This window comes from Dipodomys merriami, unplaced genomic scaffold (assembly GCF_024711535.1).
Source record: "Dipodomys merriami isolate MVZ:Mamm:240054 unplaced genomic scaffold, mDipMer1.0.p SCAF_4, whole genome shotgun sequence".
NCBI classification, from domain to species: domain Eukaryota; kingdom Metazoa; phylum Chordata; class Mammalia; order Rodentia; family Heteromyidae; genus Dipodomys; species Dipodomys merriami.
Window position 1 is genome coordinate 44,882,275 of NW_027205603.1, and position 18,674 is coordinate 44,900,948.

Consider the following 18,674-nt stretch of genomic DNA (forward strand, 5'->3'; position numbering starts at 1 on the left):
TCTCACCCAATTAAACTGCCTCTGCTGACCAGGGTTCCAAACCTCTATGGATGGCTTGCCTCTCTTTTTCAATTTACTTTTGAAGTGAATATAATTGAGGACCTTAGAGTGATCTTAGATCTTTCTCTCTCTCTTTAATTAAAGACTATGTTTTCTCATCAAATAATACCTGATTGTTTTCATTTCTCCAGCTGCATAACAAATTAGCACACACCATGTAGCTAAGAACACGACCAGTTCTGGAGACTAGAAATATGATTAGGGTATCAGCCAAGAATGTGTCAGCAGGGCCATCCTCCATCTGGAGGAACTAGAGAAGAATCCTTTCTAGCTTCTTCCTAACTTTACCTTGAGTGGTGGCTGTCAATCCTGAGCATCTCTTGGCTTTAATCTGATTCTGTTGTTACAAGGCCATCTTCCCTCTTCTGTATCCATCACAACATTCTCATAAGGAAATATCAGACATTGGATATCCCACTCTAGTTGAATATAAACTCATCATAACTAATTACAAGTGTAAAGAGCCCATTTCCAAATAAAGTCACATTCTACAAAGATTATGGGTTACATGAATTTATGGAGAATGCTGTTTGTCTTAATCCATTTCTATTGCTGTAACAAAATTTACTAGACTGTGTATTCATAAGCAACAGCAATGTATTTCTCACAGTTCTGGGGCCTAGGCAGTTAAGTATCCAGCTGATTCAGTATCTTGTAAAGACTCTGCTTCTACTTCAAAGATGGTGCCTATTAATATGTCCTTATGTCAGGAAATGCACTTATGCCATTATTCAGGACAGATGATGACATAACCACTTCCCAACGGCACCACTGGTTACTATGATTGCATTGTGAATGAAATTTCAACAGATTAACTTGGGAGGGACACAAACATTCAGACCATACCCCATTGAGCCTGATATGCTGATTTTCCAAAGGGATTAGATATTTAGGTCTATCAAACTTACTGAAATCAGTCAGCACCAGCCGCAGAAATAGACCACATGTGAACTACATAAGAAAGTTCTTTTTTACTGCTAACATTCTTCCCAAAAGTCTATAACCCAAATTTTAAAAATGTATTTATAATAAAAATATTGAAATTCTTGTATACATCTTCCAAAAGGCCTCCACATGTATTACCTAAGCATTTCACTACCACTCAGTAAAATAAATGAAGTTGTCATTCTAGCCTTGCTCTATGGACTTTAAAAAAATAGGTTCTACATTATAACTCAGGTGATGCCCTTGTTACAATAATGGAGAAGTAGCATGAAGATTGGGTCATCTGACTCAAAACAAAGCACTTGAATGAATGATGAGTTCAATTTGCTGCCAAATTGAGTATATCATGTGAAAGTGTTTAAAGTCATGGCTGGCTGGGAATGGTGCTATACTCTTATAATTCTAGCCACTGGAGAGGTCGTGATAGGAGGAACATAGCTCAAGACAAACCCCAACAAAAGCATATGTTCCTATCTAAAAAATGAATTAACCAAACAAAATAAATCAAAATTGCTGGGGGCATACCTTAAACATAAGAATATTTGTCTAGCAACTGTAGGACCCAGAGATTAATAATATAATAAACAGATACATACATGCATGTATGCATACTTACATATATATACACATACATACATGCATGCATACATGCATACATACAAAAAGCAAGCAGTGGCCATTGTCTGCAGATGTGTTGAGGTCAGGATGCATTTAGAGACTACTTCAACATCAAACATCATTTTCAAGGTGTTCTCCTAGTATTTAATTGTACCCAACTAACCTACAAGTTCCAAAGTGAAACTTCATAGGGTCTCAGAATCTACTTCTTCCCCTAGAACCCAGTTTTACTTGTTAAAATTGTATGGAAGGAACCACCTCTACTTCTGATTTCTTTTTCTTGAGTGACAGGCATTTGTCTCTGAGGGCAGTGCCTCTCAAACATAAATGCACATGAGAATTACTTGGGGATCTTGTTAAAATGCCAATTCTGATTCAGTGGGCTTTGGGTGGTTCCTGAGCGTATTCATTTCTATCTGCTCATAAGCTACTGATGGTTCAGAGAGCACATTTTGAGTGTCTGACCTTAAGTAGCCTGTGTAAGAACCTAGGAGAGAATCTATACAGATATTACAATGAGCCATGTGGTTGTAGACCTGTGTCCATATCCGATGACTATTATAAAAAAAAAAAAACCAGGACCCCTTAAGCCAGCAGGTACCACCTCAGTCCCTACTAAGTATAGAAGTGCTGGCACCCATTCAATTCATGGGTCCATAGTTGTCACTACCAAAACAAGCCACATAGGGCTTAATGAGAAGCCCTCCTTTGTGTTGCTCAGCCTCACACTGAGAAGACACCTGTCATTCTTGCATCAGGAGAATCCATGTGATACTGTTGTTCAGGGGGTCCTGGGAAACGAGGGCCGCCTTCCCTAATAGCAAATATAAAGTGAAGCAGTCAAGCTTTCTTCCGTGCTGTCTGGATTGGCTCCCATCTAATTTTTCCCTTGGCAGCACCCTCTGTTTTGGCATGCCCCTCACATGTCTTCTTTTCTCTGGCATTCCATAATGTGCTCTTAATGACGCTGACCCCCAAAAGTACTTTTCAGAAGAGGCTTGCAACCGTAATTTATTAAAAAGAAAAATGATTGCATTACAGCTTTTGTTTTTTGCTTTCTTTGAAACTGCTGGGACACGATTTTGAGATATGGGGATAATGGTGGAAATAAATCCTTGTAATTCTCTGTTAACAGTGATTGATGAGCTGATGGGGCTGACTAGGTATCCAGGGAACAAAGCCAGTTTTTAATGGTACTTTAATTCTGGAAATTTAGATTTCTTGCAAAAGTTGGAAGTCAGAATGGGTGAGAAATAATCCAACAAATGAGCATTCTTTCAGGGAACAGCAAGTATAAACTTGCCCCTAAGCTAGTCTTCACCCTCTGTGACTTTAAAATGTTCACTTAAGATCAAATTTTATTTTAAAAAAAACAGTTCTGGTAATTGATATAGTCCCATATCTCCTAATTCATTCACATGTCAGTAAGTGGTTGTTAACTGTTGATTCTAAGAGAACATTTTCTCTATTTCAATATAAAGAAATATTATTTTCAGAGATAAATGAGGATTTAGGTCAAGGAGGATCTAAATATAGGCTAGTGCTATACAATAATGATGGTTTGTCAGAGTTACTCAATCCTTCTGGTCAACTTAAAGTGTGCTGGAATCTTCCCTTTCTTTAACAAGTGAAAATAAGATTCAACCTTACACATATTCTATAATCTTTCCTCATCTTACTCTTTGCTCCAACTATTGCAGTAGAAACTTCTCTCTCACTGTTCGGTAGCATCCACATCCTGGTCAGTCTTAGACTACAGTCAATGACCTCCCTACAATATAAATCTCGGTGGACTATTGCCTGGCTTCATCTCTCTCGATGGCATTCACAGCTTACAGCTTTGCAGTCAAAGAATCACATGGAGGACTAGTTAAAATATGAATTGTTGGGTCTCTCTCCAGTTCTTAATCCAGGAGATATACAGGAGAATATAGGAATTTGCCTTTCTGACAATTATGCCATACCATACTTAGGTTGCTGGTCTGATCACACATTGGAGAAAACTGGCCTGGGAAGGAAGCCCATTGCATGCTCCATCATTCTGGCATTGAGTCCCCTCCAGAATGTGCCCATTGTGTAAATTCCACAGGGTCCTCACTCCCATTTCTCAGTGTCTTCCCCTCATCCAGTCACAACCCCTCGTTCTCTGAAACCAAGGCTATAACAATTGGTTGTGCAGAGTATACACTGCACAAGCAATGGAGACATTATGCACAATACTTTAATGGATAACCTCTGGAGCTGGCCAGTACACAAGTGGAGCTGGCCAGTGAACAGCCAAGTCCTTATCTGCCATGCCTTTATAGAGGCTCTCAGTCACAAAACATACCTGGAATTTTCTGAGCAAACCATAATTCTGGGGGCTGCAAAGCCATCACTCACCCTCTTCTGTCTGCCTACCATGAACTGTGCTTCCCTTTTCTAAGTAGAAAACTTTACCTATCCTTCAAGGCTTCTTCTCTCTCAAAAAGTAAATGTATGAAAGAATGAAGAATTATGATTAGACATCTTTCCAATAGGAAGAGGAAATATTAAAATCAAGATAGAACTGTAAATAGTCCAGTGTTTAGACACTAGTTAATTTTCAAGTCTGACTTTCCCTCCCTTAAGTTTTTACAATATATCATATCAAAATAGAAGCCTGATGAGAGAAACATCAAGAAAGCTTCTATCCATTCTTTTATTTTGTTCTAGGTCTTCATATATAAAAGATGTTTTACATAGATATATACACATGTATGTATACACACATACATACACAAGGCACTTTAACAAACATTCTTGCAAATACTAATTTATTAAATTGAATATGTAGCATTCTTAAGTGTATATGTTATGTCATTTTATTGCTTTTCTATTGGACTTTATGTTACTGAACATGAAACAGTGACAGGCACATACATATACATACATGTTATATATGCATAATGTGTATATATACATAAATATGCATTTTTCTTTCTTTTTTGTGCCATGACTCAAGCTTAAACTTGAGACCTCGCACTCTCCTTTGATTTTTTTCACTCAAGACATACAGTCTAGCCCTTGAGTCACCCTTCCTCTTCCTATACAGATGTATTTTAATGGATGATCTGCACTATCAATTCTCCTGAGTGGCTTAAGTTTTTTTTCCACACACCTAAATCATCCAGATCTATACATGGAATTATCACTGCATTAACTGGTTGGATTAACTGTGATTCTCAAGTTATACTCCACAGCAAATGTGATATAGAATATAGCATTTTGGGGGGGTGTCCGGTCATGGGGTCTGAACTCTGGGCCTGGGTGCTGTCCCTCAGCTCTTCAGCTCAAGGTTAGTGCGCTATCACGTGAGCCATAGCACCACTTCCAGTTGTTTTTTTTTTTTGTTGCTGTTGTTGTTGTTTTGCTTATGTGGTGTTGAGGAATCAAACCCAGGGCCTCATGCATGCAAGGCAAGCGCTCTACCACTGAGCCACCTTTTCAGCACAGAATATAGCATTTTTTAAAGTTACCTTTCTGTGAATGAAGCCCAAAGCCAATCAAATGCTGGCTTCCCAAAGAATAAAGATGTAAAAAGTTAATAAAAGGAAGTCTTCACTGCATAATGATAAGTGGAAAGGATTTATTTAAAAAATAGAGGACTTAAAAAGATTACATTGTTAAAGTTGTAAAGCTGCTTTGTTATCTCAAAATAAGCCATTTGTAATAATGATTTCAACTTTTTAAAAATTCTGTAGCCAATTGAAACTTTGACATGGAATGTGAACTATATGAAAACAATCCAAAAGATGACAAAAGATCTGTCCTTATAAAATACTGTATAGGCCAGGCAATGGTGACTCATGCCTGTAGTACTAGTTACTCAGGAGGCTGAAATTAAGATTGCAGTTCAAAGCCAGCCTGGGCAGGAAAGGTTGTGAGACTCTTTTCTCCAATAAATTACTCAGAAAAAGTAAGAAGTGGTGCTATTGTTTAAGTGGTAGAGCCTAGACAAGAAAAATGAAGCTTAGAGACAATGCCCAGGCCCTAAGTTCAAACCCGAGGACCAGAACACACACATAAAAAATACTGTTTTATAAAATACGGATTTTATAAAATACTGCATTATAAAATTCATAGGCTTTCTCTCTTTACTTATTTTATATAGGACCTCACTGTGTAGCACAAGCTGGCCTCAGACTGATGGTCTTTCTGCTTTAGCCTCCTCTGTGTTGGTATTTAAGGCATGTGCCACAATGCCCAGTAGAATATTGGCCTTTATCTTGTTTTATCCATTCATTTTCTTCTTTAGTTTTTAACAAATTATGCCTGCAAATACATTTTTAGTTATTCATTTATTCAAAATAGATTCACGTTGTGTGCTCCTCTATTAGGCACTGTAGAACCTTCTATAAAAAAATCAGAAAGCAGGAACTGGAGCTGTGGCTCAAGTGGTAGAGCACTAGCCTTAAACAAAAAGCTCTGAGTTCAAGCCCCAGGGCCAGCACAAGAAAGAAAGAAAGAAAGAAAGAAAGAAAGAAAGAAAGAAAGAAAGAAAGAAAGAAAGAAAGAAAGAAAGAAAGAAAGAAAGAAAGAAAGAAAGAAAGAAAGAAAGAAAGAAAGAAAGAAAGAAAGAAAGAAAGAAAGAAAGAAAGAAAGAAAGAAAGAAAGAAAGAAAGAAAGAAAGGAAGGAAGGAAGAAAGAAAGAAAGAAAGAAAGAAAGAAAGAAAGAAAGAAAGAAAGAAAGAGAAAGAGAGAGAAAGAGAGAAAGAGAGAGAGAGAAAGAGAGAAAGAGATAGAGAAAGAGAGAAAGAGAAAGAGAGAGAAAGAAAGAGGGAGAGAGAGAAAGAAAGGGAGGGAGGGATGGAGGAAGGAAGGAAGGAAGGAAGGAAGGAAGGAAGGAAGGAAGGAAGGAAGGAAGGAAGGAAAGAAGGAAGGATGGAAGGAAGGAAAGAAGGAAGGATGGAAGGAAGGGGAGGGGAAGAGAAAAGGAGAGGGGAGGAGACAGAGAGAAAAAGAGAGGAGAAGAAAGGAGAGGAGAGATCAGTAGTTGTTCTCTTCTATAATACTAAAATACATTTATTTTACAAAAATATTTATTACATTGTTGGATGACTTTTTAAAAGGTTGTAAGGTTTTATCAGTATAATAAAACCTAGTTAAAACTCTGGCTAACTTCAACTAAAGAGGTGAGAAGGCCGAGAAAGCTTATTGAGTGGTATTATTGGAAAGAAGAAATCAAAGCCATCAAGAATGTCAGTTTGCTGTTCCTCCTCCCACAGTTGCACCATTCATGTGACACCATCCCAGTGACTCTTTTTTTTTTTGGTAGGTCATGGGGCTTGAACTCTGGGCTTAGGTGCTGTCCCTATGCTCTTCAGCTCAAGGCAAGCGCTCTACCGCTTGAGCCACAGTGCCACTTCCGGTTTTCTAGTGGTTATTGGAGATAAGAGTCTCACGGACTTTTCTGCCCAGGCTGGCTTTGAACCATGATCCTCAGATCTCAGCCTCCTCAGTAGCTAGGATTACAGGCGTGAACCACCGACGCCCAGCTCCCAGTGACTCTTAATGTCCAAATCTCTCTGTTCAAACTTCCAGCTGCCCAGGAGCAAGAAAATCTGATTTGGATTGTTCCCCTGAATCAACATGCCCAATCACATACAGTGTGCCACATTAAACTTGAATATCAAATAAATAACAAGTGCTTTCTAAGGAAATCTTATATAGACAGTTGATTTAAACATAGTTGAACATCCTACATTTTTATTTCTAGCTGCACTGCAAAAAAAAAAAAGCTATTTGAGTCCATCAAAACTGCAAAGAGAAACTTTGCGAGGTCAACTAATGAAAAAAAGGGTCCATGCAGTTCTGTATATAGTGAACACAGGAAATAAATATTCTAAGCATTCAGGGAAATACTTCAATAAACTTCTGAGTTACCCTTAGTCATCTAAGAGGAAGAGGAGGTTATCTTAATAGGCTGGCAGCTGTTTGGGGCGGGGGGGGGGGATGGGGGGGAGAAGGAATTATTAGTTCATTTTCCCCAAGTATATGAGAACCTGTTTTCCTGGCTTCCTTATTCTAAGTAATAGAAAGTACTTTTTTTGAAGGATATTGGAGGGAAAAAAAAAAATCACCTAGGCCTTGGGGTCATAGAAAGAATAAAGAACTGAATTCTTTAAAAGACTATTGAGTCTTTGTATACGATTTGGGAAGTTCTTAAATAAATATAGTATTGTACAACTCACACTTTAGAGTTTACAGAGTCTTATCATCATACAGTTCTTTTTAATTTGTTCTCAAAAAAGAGTATGTAGATAAGAAAAGCTCAAATTTTATTTTCCATATTTTCTATATAGAACCAATGTGTGCCAGGAAAAGTAATTGTAGTGTTCAGTGTCAGAGTGCTAACAAAGCATCTCTGATTCTTGACTATCAGTCCTAAACTATCACCACCTCCACTCACTGCCAAGCACTTATTGGATTCTCAATCTTTGTTTCTTTACTTATAAGAAATGGAGTATTTCTAATATTCATTCCAGAAAGAGTGAGGCCATGGCTCCTGCCTGCAGGGACCAGGAGAGTAGGGAATGTCTATGTTCTGCCAGGGTTGGTCATTCTACAGCTTTGCTCTCAGGCTTCTGAATACCTCCTTGTGGACTAATTACCTAATCTTGGGAGTGGGTGTAAAATTCATGTCTTCTCTGCCTCATTGTTGTTCTTTTCATTACAGAGTTGCTAGGAATAATATTAAAGTTCCACTCACCAGTCTTCACCTAATGATTCATTTCCTATCATCTAAACTGTTCAAATACTAAAATATATCATGGGTAATGAAGCAAAGCTTATTTCAGATGATACCAAGAACATTAAAAAATAGTACCTTTGATCGTAAGAGAACCGAAACCTCTCCTCTAAAATAAATCAGCTTTGGAGATAAGAATAAAACACAGCTATTGTCTTCTAGTATATGGAACTGGGTTGCTTCTCACTTCCCACGTCTCCACATGGAAGGCCGGGTGGGGATTACATCTGACATCACCTTGTGCATGTATGGCCCCTCATGCCATCATCCCACAAACCACAGAGAATACAACTGCTGGGTTCCAGCTATTCTCAAAGCCAAAATATTTTTTCAAACAACTGAATTTTATAGTGATGTACATTCTTTGTATTTGATCATATGGTGCTAACACATAAAGGAGCTTACCTGTATCAGCTGAGAATACAAAAGCATGGGACCTCTTCGTTACATTAAAACAAATGTATTAAATGAAATAGTATAACTCCTTAGAAAGGCAAAGGCAAAGTTCAGCAAAATAAAACACCAGGAAGCAGCTATTAGAAAAGGGTGAGGTAGAGTCAAACAGAAAGGAGTGGACAATTGAAAAGGAGAAGAGGGGGATCATTTTTTAAGAAAATCAAAAGAGGTTTCCTCACTTGGGAAGCCAAAGGAACACAGGAAGATAAAAAGCTATTAGCCAAGGGGGGAAAAAAAGAGAAGCTCAAATTGAAAATTATCAAAGGTAATTCCTCACTGGTGGAAATCAAAAGAGCTACTTTAGAGTCTGTGGCATGCAGTAGTCTTTTGGGAAACAGCTAGAAATAGGAGAAGGGTGGATGGAAATCTTCATATTCTTACCAACTCTTTGCCTCTTCCCTTAACAAGTGGGTTGCGGCTTACCGTCTCAGAAATGCCAACATGATGTATCTCTCTTCTGAAAGTAGAAAAATTATTCATGCTTCTAAGGAATGCTTGTCACAAGCTTAGTCAACTTTAACAAGTTAGTCTTATCCTGAAATTTCTGTCTCTCCATACTGTTTTCCATTGCTGATCAGGTTAGAAAAATATTGTAGTATCTCCTACTAAGAAAATAAAGCAGAGTGCTATTTAGTAGATAAGGACTATTACCTAACTTTCTGATAACTCCTAGAATATGTTTACAAAAAGAAAACAGAGACAAAAGAAGAGAGGGCAGAGAAAAGGTTCCATGTGGAACTTTCCATGTGAGGTACAGAATTTCCATATATTTTTGTGGAGAGTTGAATGTCAGTGAAAATACAGCAGGCTAGAAAATATGCTGCACTTTAAGACACAAGAAGGTCAAATCACTTGAAATAATCTTGATCAAACTCTTTAATAAATATTGACAGGGCTGGGAATGTAGCTTAGTGGTAGAGTGTTTGCCTAACATGAATGAAGCCCTGGGTTCAATTCCTCAGTACCACATATACAGAAAAAGCCAGAAGTGGAGCAGTGGGTCAAGTGGTAGAGTGCTAGCCTTGAGCAAAAAGCTCAGGGACAGTGTCCAGGCCCTGCGTTCAAGCCCCAAGACTGGCAAAAAAAGAAATATTGCACTCTTTTTTTTTTTTTTGGTCATGCATGGGGCTTGAACTCTGGGCCTGGGCTGTCCCTCAGCTCTTCAGCTCAAAGCTAGCACGCTACCATTTGCCACAGCACCACTTCCAGTTTTCTGGTGGTTTATTGAAGATAAGAGTCTCATGGAATTTCCTGCCCCGGCTGGCTTTGAATTGCGATCCTCAGATCTCAGCCTCCTGAGTAGCTAGGATTACAGGTGTGAGCCACCAGCACCCAGCAAAATATCACACTCTTAATAAATATTGACAAATTAGATGGTTCAGTCCAAAATAAGATATATTTATTTATGCTTATCATGTAACTCAATGTGTAGTTAAAAGAATATGTTTGAAAGTTGGGAATGTTGAAGGGGTGAGTTTTTTTCTTTTTTTAAATACATTTTTATTGTAAAAATACTGTATAGAGGGGTCACAGTTACATGAGTGAGCAAGTTAATAAGTACATTTCCTATCAAGCATTGTTGCCTCCTCCTCTGTTTTTCCCCTACCATCCTTTTCCTCCCACCTTCACAACTACACTCCCCTCCCTCCGCCTAAATTGTAAAGTTTTTTTTCAACATAGCATCTTGTACATCTCATTGTTACAATGGGTCAACCTGTATCCCTATTTAAGCATTTTGCTTTTTCCCTTCCCCTCCCCAAATTAGGGAAGTATATATACATGATACAGGGCACCGACATCAAATACAGTGAGAACAGGGATTATACCATGGGGGAGGAACATACAAAGAAACAAAAAAATCACATGGTACATTATAAATACATTAGAAACAATAGCAAGAAAGAAAAAATCCACGTGTGTCCCCATCTTAAGGTTTATTTCGCTTAACATCATCTTATCTGGTTATATGTACTTAGTTTTTGACCTTTTCTGCTTGTCCCAGGCATGTACTAGTTATTGCAAATAAGAGAAAGCATGGGACCTATGTTTCTTTGGAACTGGCTTACTTCAATTAATATAATTTTTTCCAAGTCTTTTGAAGGGGTGATATTGATTCATAAACTGCTTTGTTAAATGGAAACTCCTTTGAAAAATTAAAGACAATAAAGTAGTTCTTTTAAAAGAATATGTTTGAAAGTGCTAAAAATATGAATAGGCCTGAAATTGTATTTAAAGGGGAGAGAAAGTTTAAGTGTGTAGTATTCACCACCAAAGCTGGTCAAGGAAATTTTACAATGTATCTAGCATTTCTTACATGCTTTATGCTTTCCATTTTATAGGTTGCTTTTATGAACATGATCCAGTATAACTTATATAAATGTCTCTGAAGCAAGTGAGACACCTTTTTAGTGATGAAGTAATTGAAGCTCAGGGAGGGAACTAGCTGGACACAAGGCCAGTAGAGGTAGTCGGGACAATTGTGGCAAATCTCCAGCTGTCTTGTTTCCTCTTACAAACAGAAACCAATACAACCACCTTTGAGTTTCGTTGTAAGGAAAGTTTTGAAAGCCTTGTTCTTAGCTCATATAGTCCGATGAATGTCCTTAGCTAAGCAAAGAATGTAATAGTCATCCAGGCAATTCAAGAGAAAAAAGGCTTTCTCCAGAAAGAATGTCAATTCCTAGTAAATAAACCTCTTTGGTGCTTACATGACACTAATTTTTAAGCCTTCCCTTTTGAATTTTGTATTATCTAAGCAACAAAATTTAATTTTCCCTACTCACTGACCCAAAATGTCAAGGTCATTTTTAACTGGTCCTTGGTTTTGGTTTACAGTCCTACTAGAATTAGCAAAACGTCTTAGTTTTGACACTAAACCACCAATGTCAGAGGTAAAGAAACCTTGATATGACCTAATCCAAATTGCAAAGGAGGTTGGGCCAACATTGCACAGATAATTGCTTGGAACCTTCACTTGCTTTGCCATGTGCAAACACAAATCTACTTGCCAAAGCTGAAAGAAACCGTTTTGACTCCTGCCAGCTCTAGAGGCCAATTGTTGAAAGTAACATAAATTTAAAACCCGAGTCAGCAATGTCCTAACTTGTGCATAGTTATGATAAACAAAGCAACACCTAAATGCCAGCGTTTGCTGTGCTAATGTGAATGTCTATGTTTAGAAACCCATCTTATTACGCACAGAAAAACTTCACATTTGTTATATTTAGTCTATTTTTAGAAATCAACACTCCGACAAGGCAATAAGTATGCATTTGACTTATTGCTCCACACATCACCTTTGATGTACATTGAGTAATATGTCTAAAATGCTGTCTTTGTGGAGAACTCTAAGCATCACAAGATATTTAAAATATGCCATTCTTCTAAATTGAGAGCAAATGAGTTTTGACAGATTGAATTTCAACATGAGACATAAAATAATTTATTTAATACCTTATGGCTTCCCTAACATGAATATAGAGTTGCTAAGAGATTTCGTGTTTGGTTTTTCTTTCAGTAATTCTTTTCCAAAAAAATATATTTTCTCAGTCATTTGTACATATGCTAAATTTCCATGTGTTAAATTGCAATCAACTAGACTTCAGATTGCATTAAAGTATTATACAGTATTAGTGGTTTTCCCAGAGTTGGTGGGAGAAATAAAGTGACCCACAAATCTAGTTCTGGGTATGAAGACAAAGAAAACTGAAGTCTTTTTTTTTGGATCTTCCATTTTGTTCTTTATCTAAAAAGTTGAAAGATGGGCACTTGGGGTGTGGCTCAGTGGCAGAGCATTTACCTAGCATGTGTGAGGTGGGTCTCTACCACAGAGGTAGACAAAGGCTGGAAGATAATAAAATATACTCATTTGCTTGATGTATTTTGTTTTTCTCTTTGAAGTTATAAACACAAACAAAATGCAACCAAAATGGACATGGGACTCAATGAGATGTGGAAAATCTAGAATATGAGTATTAGTATGAGCATGATAGCAGATGGGGAGCACAATTGAAGAGGTGATGCTGATCAATATATATGTATTAATAAACCGATTTGTTGAACTGAAACCCGTTTTTACAGCAACTCAGGGATAATTAAATTTTTTTAGAAGAATGATAATAGAAATCTCAATATTAAAATGTCCAGAGCCAGATGTGATACTATAAACCTGTAATCCCAGCACTCAGGAGGCAAAGGCAGGAGAATCAGAATTTGAGGCCACAAAATATTTGCACACCCATATTTATAGCAACATTTAGAGCCAGAAGATCAAAACAAACCTAAGTGTCCATTTACAGATGAACAGGTAAACAATATGTGGTCTATTTATACAATGAAATAATGCTCAACTTTGAAAAGGGAGAGAATTTTCACATGTGCTACAACACAGACGAATTTTGAGGATATTATACTTAGCAAAGTGAGCCAGACACAAAAATCACAGTGAAAATTATTCTACTTAGGAGTGGTACTTAGAGTAGCATAATTTATGGGAGAAAGACTGTGAAGGTCTCTGAAGCAGGGAGAGAATGAGTAGTTTTTGTTCAATACGATCCAATTTTTAGCTTTGTGAAAAGGAATACATTCCGGTGAGGGATGGTGGTGCTGGTTATATAACAATGTGAATCTGCCTAATGTCACTGAACTGTGCCCTGGAGATTGGTCAAAAAATTGATAAGCTTTATTATGTATATATTAAATAATTTAAAGAAGAATATGTTGAAGGATAGAAAAGGAGGAGGAGGAAGAGGAGGAGGAGGAGGAAGAAGAGGAGGAGGAGGGGAGGGTTGGGAGAGGAGAAGGGGGTGGGGGAGGAGGAAGAAGAGGAGGAGGGTGGGTGAGGAGGAGGAAAAGGAAGAGGAGTAGAGGGTTGGGGGAGGAGGAAGGGGTAGTGGAAGGAGGAGGAGGGTGGGAGAGGAGGAGGAAAAGGAGGAGGCAGTGGCAGCCTGGGCTAGGTAGCAAAGTCAAGACTCTGCTGCATGTTGAAATCTTGTATTCAGGATAAAGGAGGAAAAATGATTTAATATGTATCACACTGACAAAGCTCTTAGGGAAAAAACTTCAAATATCTATTAGCAACAGTGTGTCATCCTAGGAAACACACACATAGACCTATGTCCTTATGATAAGAACATGAAAATGGTGGTGATCCAGTCAGTCTTCCTCAGGAATATTTCAGTGGCAGAATAGCATAGATGCTGCCCTGCATTGGCCTGTGAGGGAAGATATTCAAGGTGAGCTTCTCGTCTTGACTTTAATAATAAGCTATATGAATGCATTATTCATGAGTTTATCTAAATGATTCTTCCTGGGGAAAGGTCTAATATCGGCCTTCAGCTGAAGACAATCATTTGCTATTGTGATTCACTGATTCACCCTTTTTAAAGGAAATTCTAAAGTACAGTCAAGAAAAAATATCTGGTTCCAAGAAAAAAATATAAACACTAATAACAAAGTATTATTTTTCCATTAGAGTCATACATCTTTATGTAATCTCTGCATTGCATTCTGAAATGCTTTATACTATATTTTTCTTTTAAAACACTTTAAAAGGGAATATGGGAGCGGAAAGAATAGGAAGAGAAACAATGAAAAGTATGGAGGAGACATAAGAAGAGAAAGTAAAGGGGGAAGGGAATAACCCAGAAGTAGAGAAATTTAGAGGGACAAAGAAGAAAATAAAGGAAAAAAGTCAGAGTGCTGGTGCAAATTAATTTTTTTCATTCTAATAGGTAACTGAACTGTATATTTCATCATAATCAGTACATTTAGTCATAATCTTTTTTGACATGTTAACTGAGTACTGAAGCTCTAAAGTTAAAAACAAGTCATTGTCAGAATATTTTTCTTGGTTTTAATAACTGAGACCAAAAAATTCCACCAAGGTCATGGGAAAAGGTCAAGTGAATCCAAGCCAAACCTAACGTAGGTATGGGATGTTTCCTACTCCACCAAGACTTGTATTCTAAATTCAATCTCTACTAAGCAAAGAAACACTCCCTGCATTGTCCTCAAATCTCAACTTTCCTGTTTTTCCCCATAAATCTAGAACACTGGTTACAGGAAGGAAATTGTCTCTTGGTTTGTCTCTACCTTGTGTGGTTTACAGATTTCCCACATACTGTTCCTATTTCAGGATTTCAGATTCTAACACTATAAGTAGCTTTTGTTTTGTTTTGTGCTATGTAATCATCAGATTGACCATGAAATACCATTGCCCATAGCCTTCATTCAATGAATTGTAAACTAAGGCAGGAAAGTTAAATATTTTGTCCAAAGTCACATAGTAAGCAGTACAGCTACAGCCAAAGCTCAGGCTCAATCCTCTTCTTATTTCTTCCTCTTTTCTGTCTGTTTTCTTCCACACTAGATATTTTTTTTTGTACTGTTGTTTCTTCTACCTAGAATGCCCTGCTCTGCCCTAAGATCTCACAGTCATTCTTCAAACTCTTCTTTATGAAGTTTACCTTGCCAGAATGAAGTTAACTCATAATCTTCCTCTACATGAGATGCTGGCCAGACATTCACAGATTCCAGGGGGAAAAAAGCTATCTTGACTTGCTTCTGTTATGGGAACTAATCTCAATAAGAAGTATTTGCTCTTACAAGAAACATTGTTTGTACTAAATATCATATTCTCTTTCTTTTTGTGTTTTATATTTGTGTGGTTTGTTGAAGAATAACACTTGTAAAGATCATGAATTCTGCCTAGCTTATGTAGCATGTAAGACAAATCATTTAAGGCAAATCAGGTGATTAAGAGGAAAACTCAAGATAGCTGAGACAGAAGAGGTGATTTTCTAAAAACCACAAACAAACAAAAAACACTGTTCCAAACAATGGGCTACTCCTACAAGTGGTTGAAACCCACATAAATGTATATCAGAACAATAAGCAAGGAGAGGGGAAGTGATTTATGTCAAATTGCTTAAGTCCTGGAATCTAATATACAAGAGTCTTTTAAGTGAAATGAAACATTGTGAATGTGCTTATATTCATTAGAGAATTTTAGAAGGTAACAAACATCTAATTGCTTTTTTTTCAAACATCTAAATTCTTAAATCCTTCCTGGAATACCTTGAGCTACTCCATATCACTTAAAGAACTGATCATCAGCCATGTATCATCTAGTTTCTGGAACAAACTAAAACTAAAAGAATGTACTAACTTGGGTCTCCTTCTCTTTTCCAGATCTTGGCCATCGTGTCTATCTTGTTTATCGTACTTTCCACCATTGCTTTGTCTCTCAACACACTCCCAGAGCTGCAGGAACCAGATGAATTTGGTCACCCCAATGACAACCGCCAGCTAGCACATGTAGAGGCTGTGTGTATTGCTTGGTTTACCATGGAGTACCTTTTACGATTCCTGTCCTCACCAAATAAATGGAAGTTCTTCAAAGGTCCACTGAACGTCATTGACCTGCTGGCCATCTTACCATACTATGTCACCATTTTCCTCACAGAATCCAACAAGAGCGTGCTGCAGTTCCAGAATGTGAGACGTGTGGTCCAGATCTTCCGCATAATGCGCATCCTCAGGATCCTGAAACTTGCCAGACATTCAACAGGCCTCCAGTCTCTAGGGTTCACCCTCAGACGGAGTTACAACGAACTGGGCTTGTTGATATTGTTTCTGGCCATGGGGATAATGATATTTTCCAGCTTGGTATTTTTTGCTGAGAAGGACGAAGATGCTACCAAATTCACCAGTATCCCCGCATCCTTTTGGTGGGCCACCATCACCATGACCACCGTGGGCTATGGAGACATCTACCCTAAAACGTTATTAGGGAAGATTGTGGGAGGCCTGTGCTGTATTGCTGGGGTCCTGGTGATTGCGCTTCCTATTCCAATCATTGTAAACAATTTTTCTGAGTTTTACAAGGAGCAGAAACGCCAGGAGAAAGCAATTAAGAGGAGAGAGGCTCTTGAGCGAGCCAAAAGGAATGGAAGCATCGTGTCTATGAACTTGAAAGATGCCTTCGCTCGGAGTATGGAACTCATAGACGTAGCTGTAGAGAAGGCCGGGGAGTCCGCCAACACTAAGGACTCGGCCGATGATAATCACCTGTCCCCAAGTCGGTGGAAATGGGCCAGGAAAGCTCTGTCGGAAACAAGTTCCAACAAGTCTTACGAGAATAAGTACCAGGAGGTTAGCCAAAAAGACTCCCACGAACAGCTGAATAACACTTCTTCCTCCAGCCCACAGCATCTAAGTGCCCAGAAACTGGAGATGCTGTATAATGAAATCACCAAGACACAGCCTCATTCCCACCCAAACCCGGACTGCCAAGAACAGTCTGAGAGGCCATCTGCCTACGAAGAAGAGATCGAAATGGAAGAGGTGGTCTGCCCACAGGAACAGCTGGCCGTGGCCCAGACCGAGGTCATCGTGGACATGAAAAGCACCTCCAGTATTGACAGTTTCACCAGCTGTGCCACCGACTTCACCGAGACAGAGAGATCGCCTCTGCCACCGCCCTCCGCGTCTCACTTGCAGATGAAGTTCCCTACTGACTTCCCAGGGACAGAAGAGCACCAAAGAGCCAGGGGTCCCCCATTTCTAACACTAAGCCGAGAGAAAGGGACAGCCGCCAGGGATGCCAGACTGGACTATGCCCCAATTGATATAACTGTGAACCTCGAGGCTGGGAGATCCCAGAGTGGCCCACACGGTCCTTTGCAATCTGACAATGCCACGGACAGTCCGAAGAGCTCGTTGAAAGGGAGCAACCCCTTAAAGTCCAGATCGCTCAAAGTGAACTTTCAGGAAAATAGAGGCAGTGCACCCCAGACCCCGCCCAGCACTGCTAGGCCACTGCCTGTAACAGCGGCAGACTTTTCTCTCACCACCCCACAGCATATCAGCACCATTCTCTTGGAAGAAGCCCTGCCCCAAACAGAAAGACCCTTGCTGGGCACTGAGGTTTCAGCACCCTGTCAGGGACCTTCCAAAGTGCTGTCCCCTCTGTTTCCCAAACAGAAACTCTTCCCTTTCTCTTCCAGAGAGAGGAGGAGCTTCACTGAAATCGATACTGGAGAAGATGAGGATTTCTTGGAGCTCCAAGGGACAAGGTCAGAGGCACAGGCAGACTCCAGCCCCAATTGCTTTGTTGATAAGCCTCAGGATGTCAGAGACCCTTTAAGAGAAGAGGGTTGTGTGGGCTCTTCCTCCCCACAGAACACAGGCCACAACTGTAGGCAAGACATTTGCCATGCTCTGGGTGAAGTCCAAAAGGACAGTACCCAAGAGGGGTGCAAGATGGAAAACCACTTGTTCGCCCCAGAAATTCATTCCAACCCAGGAGACACCAGTTACTGTCCCACGCGTGAAACCAGCATGTGACTAGTTATAAAAGCAATAAATTTTAAAAACACTTGTTTCTTAAAAATGCGGTGAAAAAAATGCCTGCGAGCGAACTAAAACATGGGAAGCCCCTCTCCCCAAAGTGCACAAAATATTATTTTTGCATGGCATGAACAGTTTAGTTTAATGAGTACTGTTTGAATAAAAAGAGTCAAGACTGCATTTTGTAACAAACCAACAAAAACAACTGAAGAACAGTAAACTAAATAAAGAAAGCTCTATTAGGAACCAGTACTCGGCAATGTCTGACATTTTTGATCCTTTCATTTCAAATTGTAGGCAGGTGTTCGAGGTTTAACTTTATGTCACCACAAATTTTAGAATTTGCACATGAAAGGATGAAATGTCATTGCATGCATCCATAATTATGAGGAGTAAGGTGCTTTGAGCTTGCAAAATGCGTAACTTTGTAAATAACAGGGCCTGGATGCGAAAGTGTCCAGAAGGCATGGGTGGA

General features: G+C 38.9%; 1 protein-coding gene across 1 annotated transcript in view; it reads left to right on the forward strand.

Annotated features, from left to right (window-relative positions):
- Positions 1-18,451, forward strand: part of Kcnb2 (potassium voltage-gated channel subfamily B member 2) — a 406,617-nt gene extending 388,166 nt beyond the window's left edge. Inside the window, exon 3 of the mRNA XM_069990929.1 lies at positions 16,040-18,451. Within this exon, the coding sequence (XP_069847030.1) occupies positions 16,040-18,196 (2,157 nt within the window). The 3' untranslated portion in view covers positions 18,197-18,451. The remainder of the gene's footprint in view (positions 1-16,039) is intronic.
- The last annotated feature ends 223 nt before the right edge of the window (positions 18,452-18,674 follow it).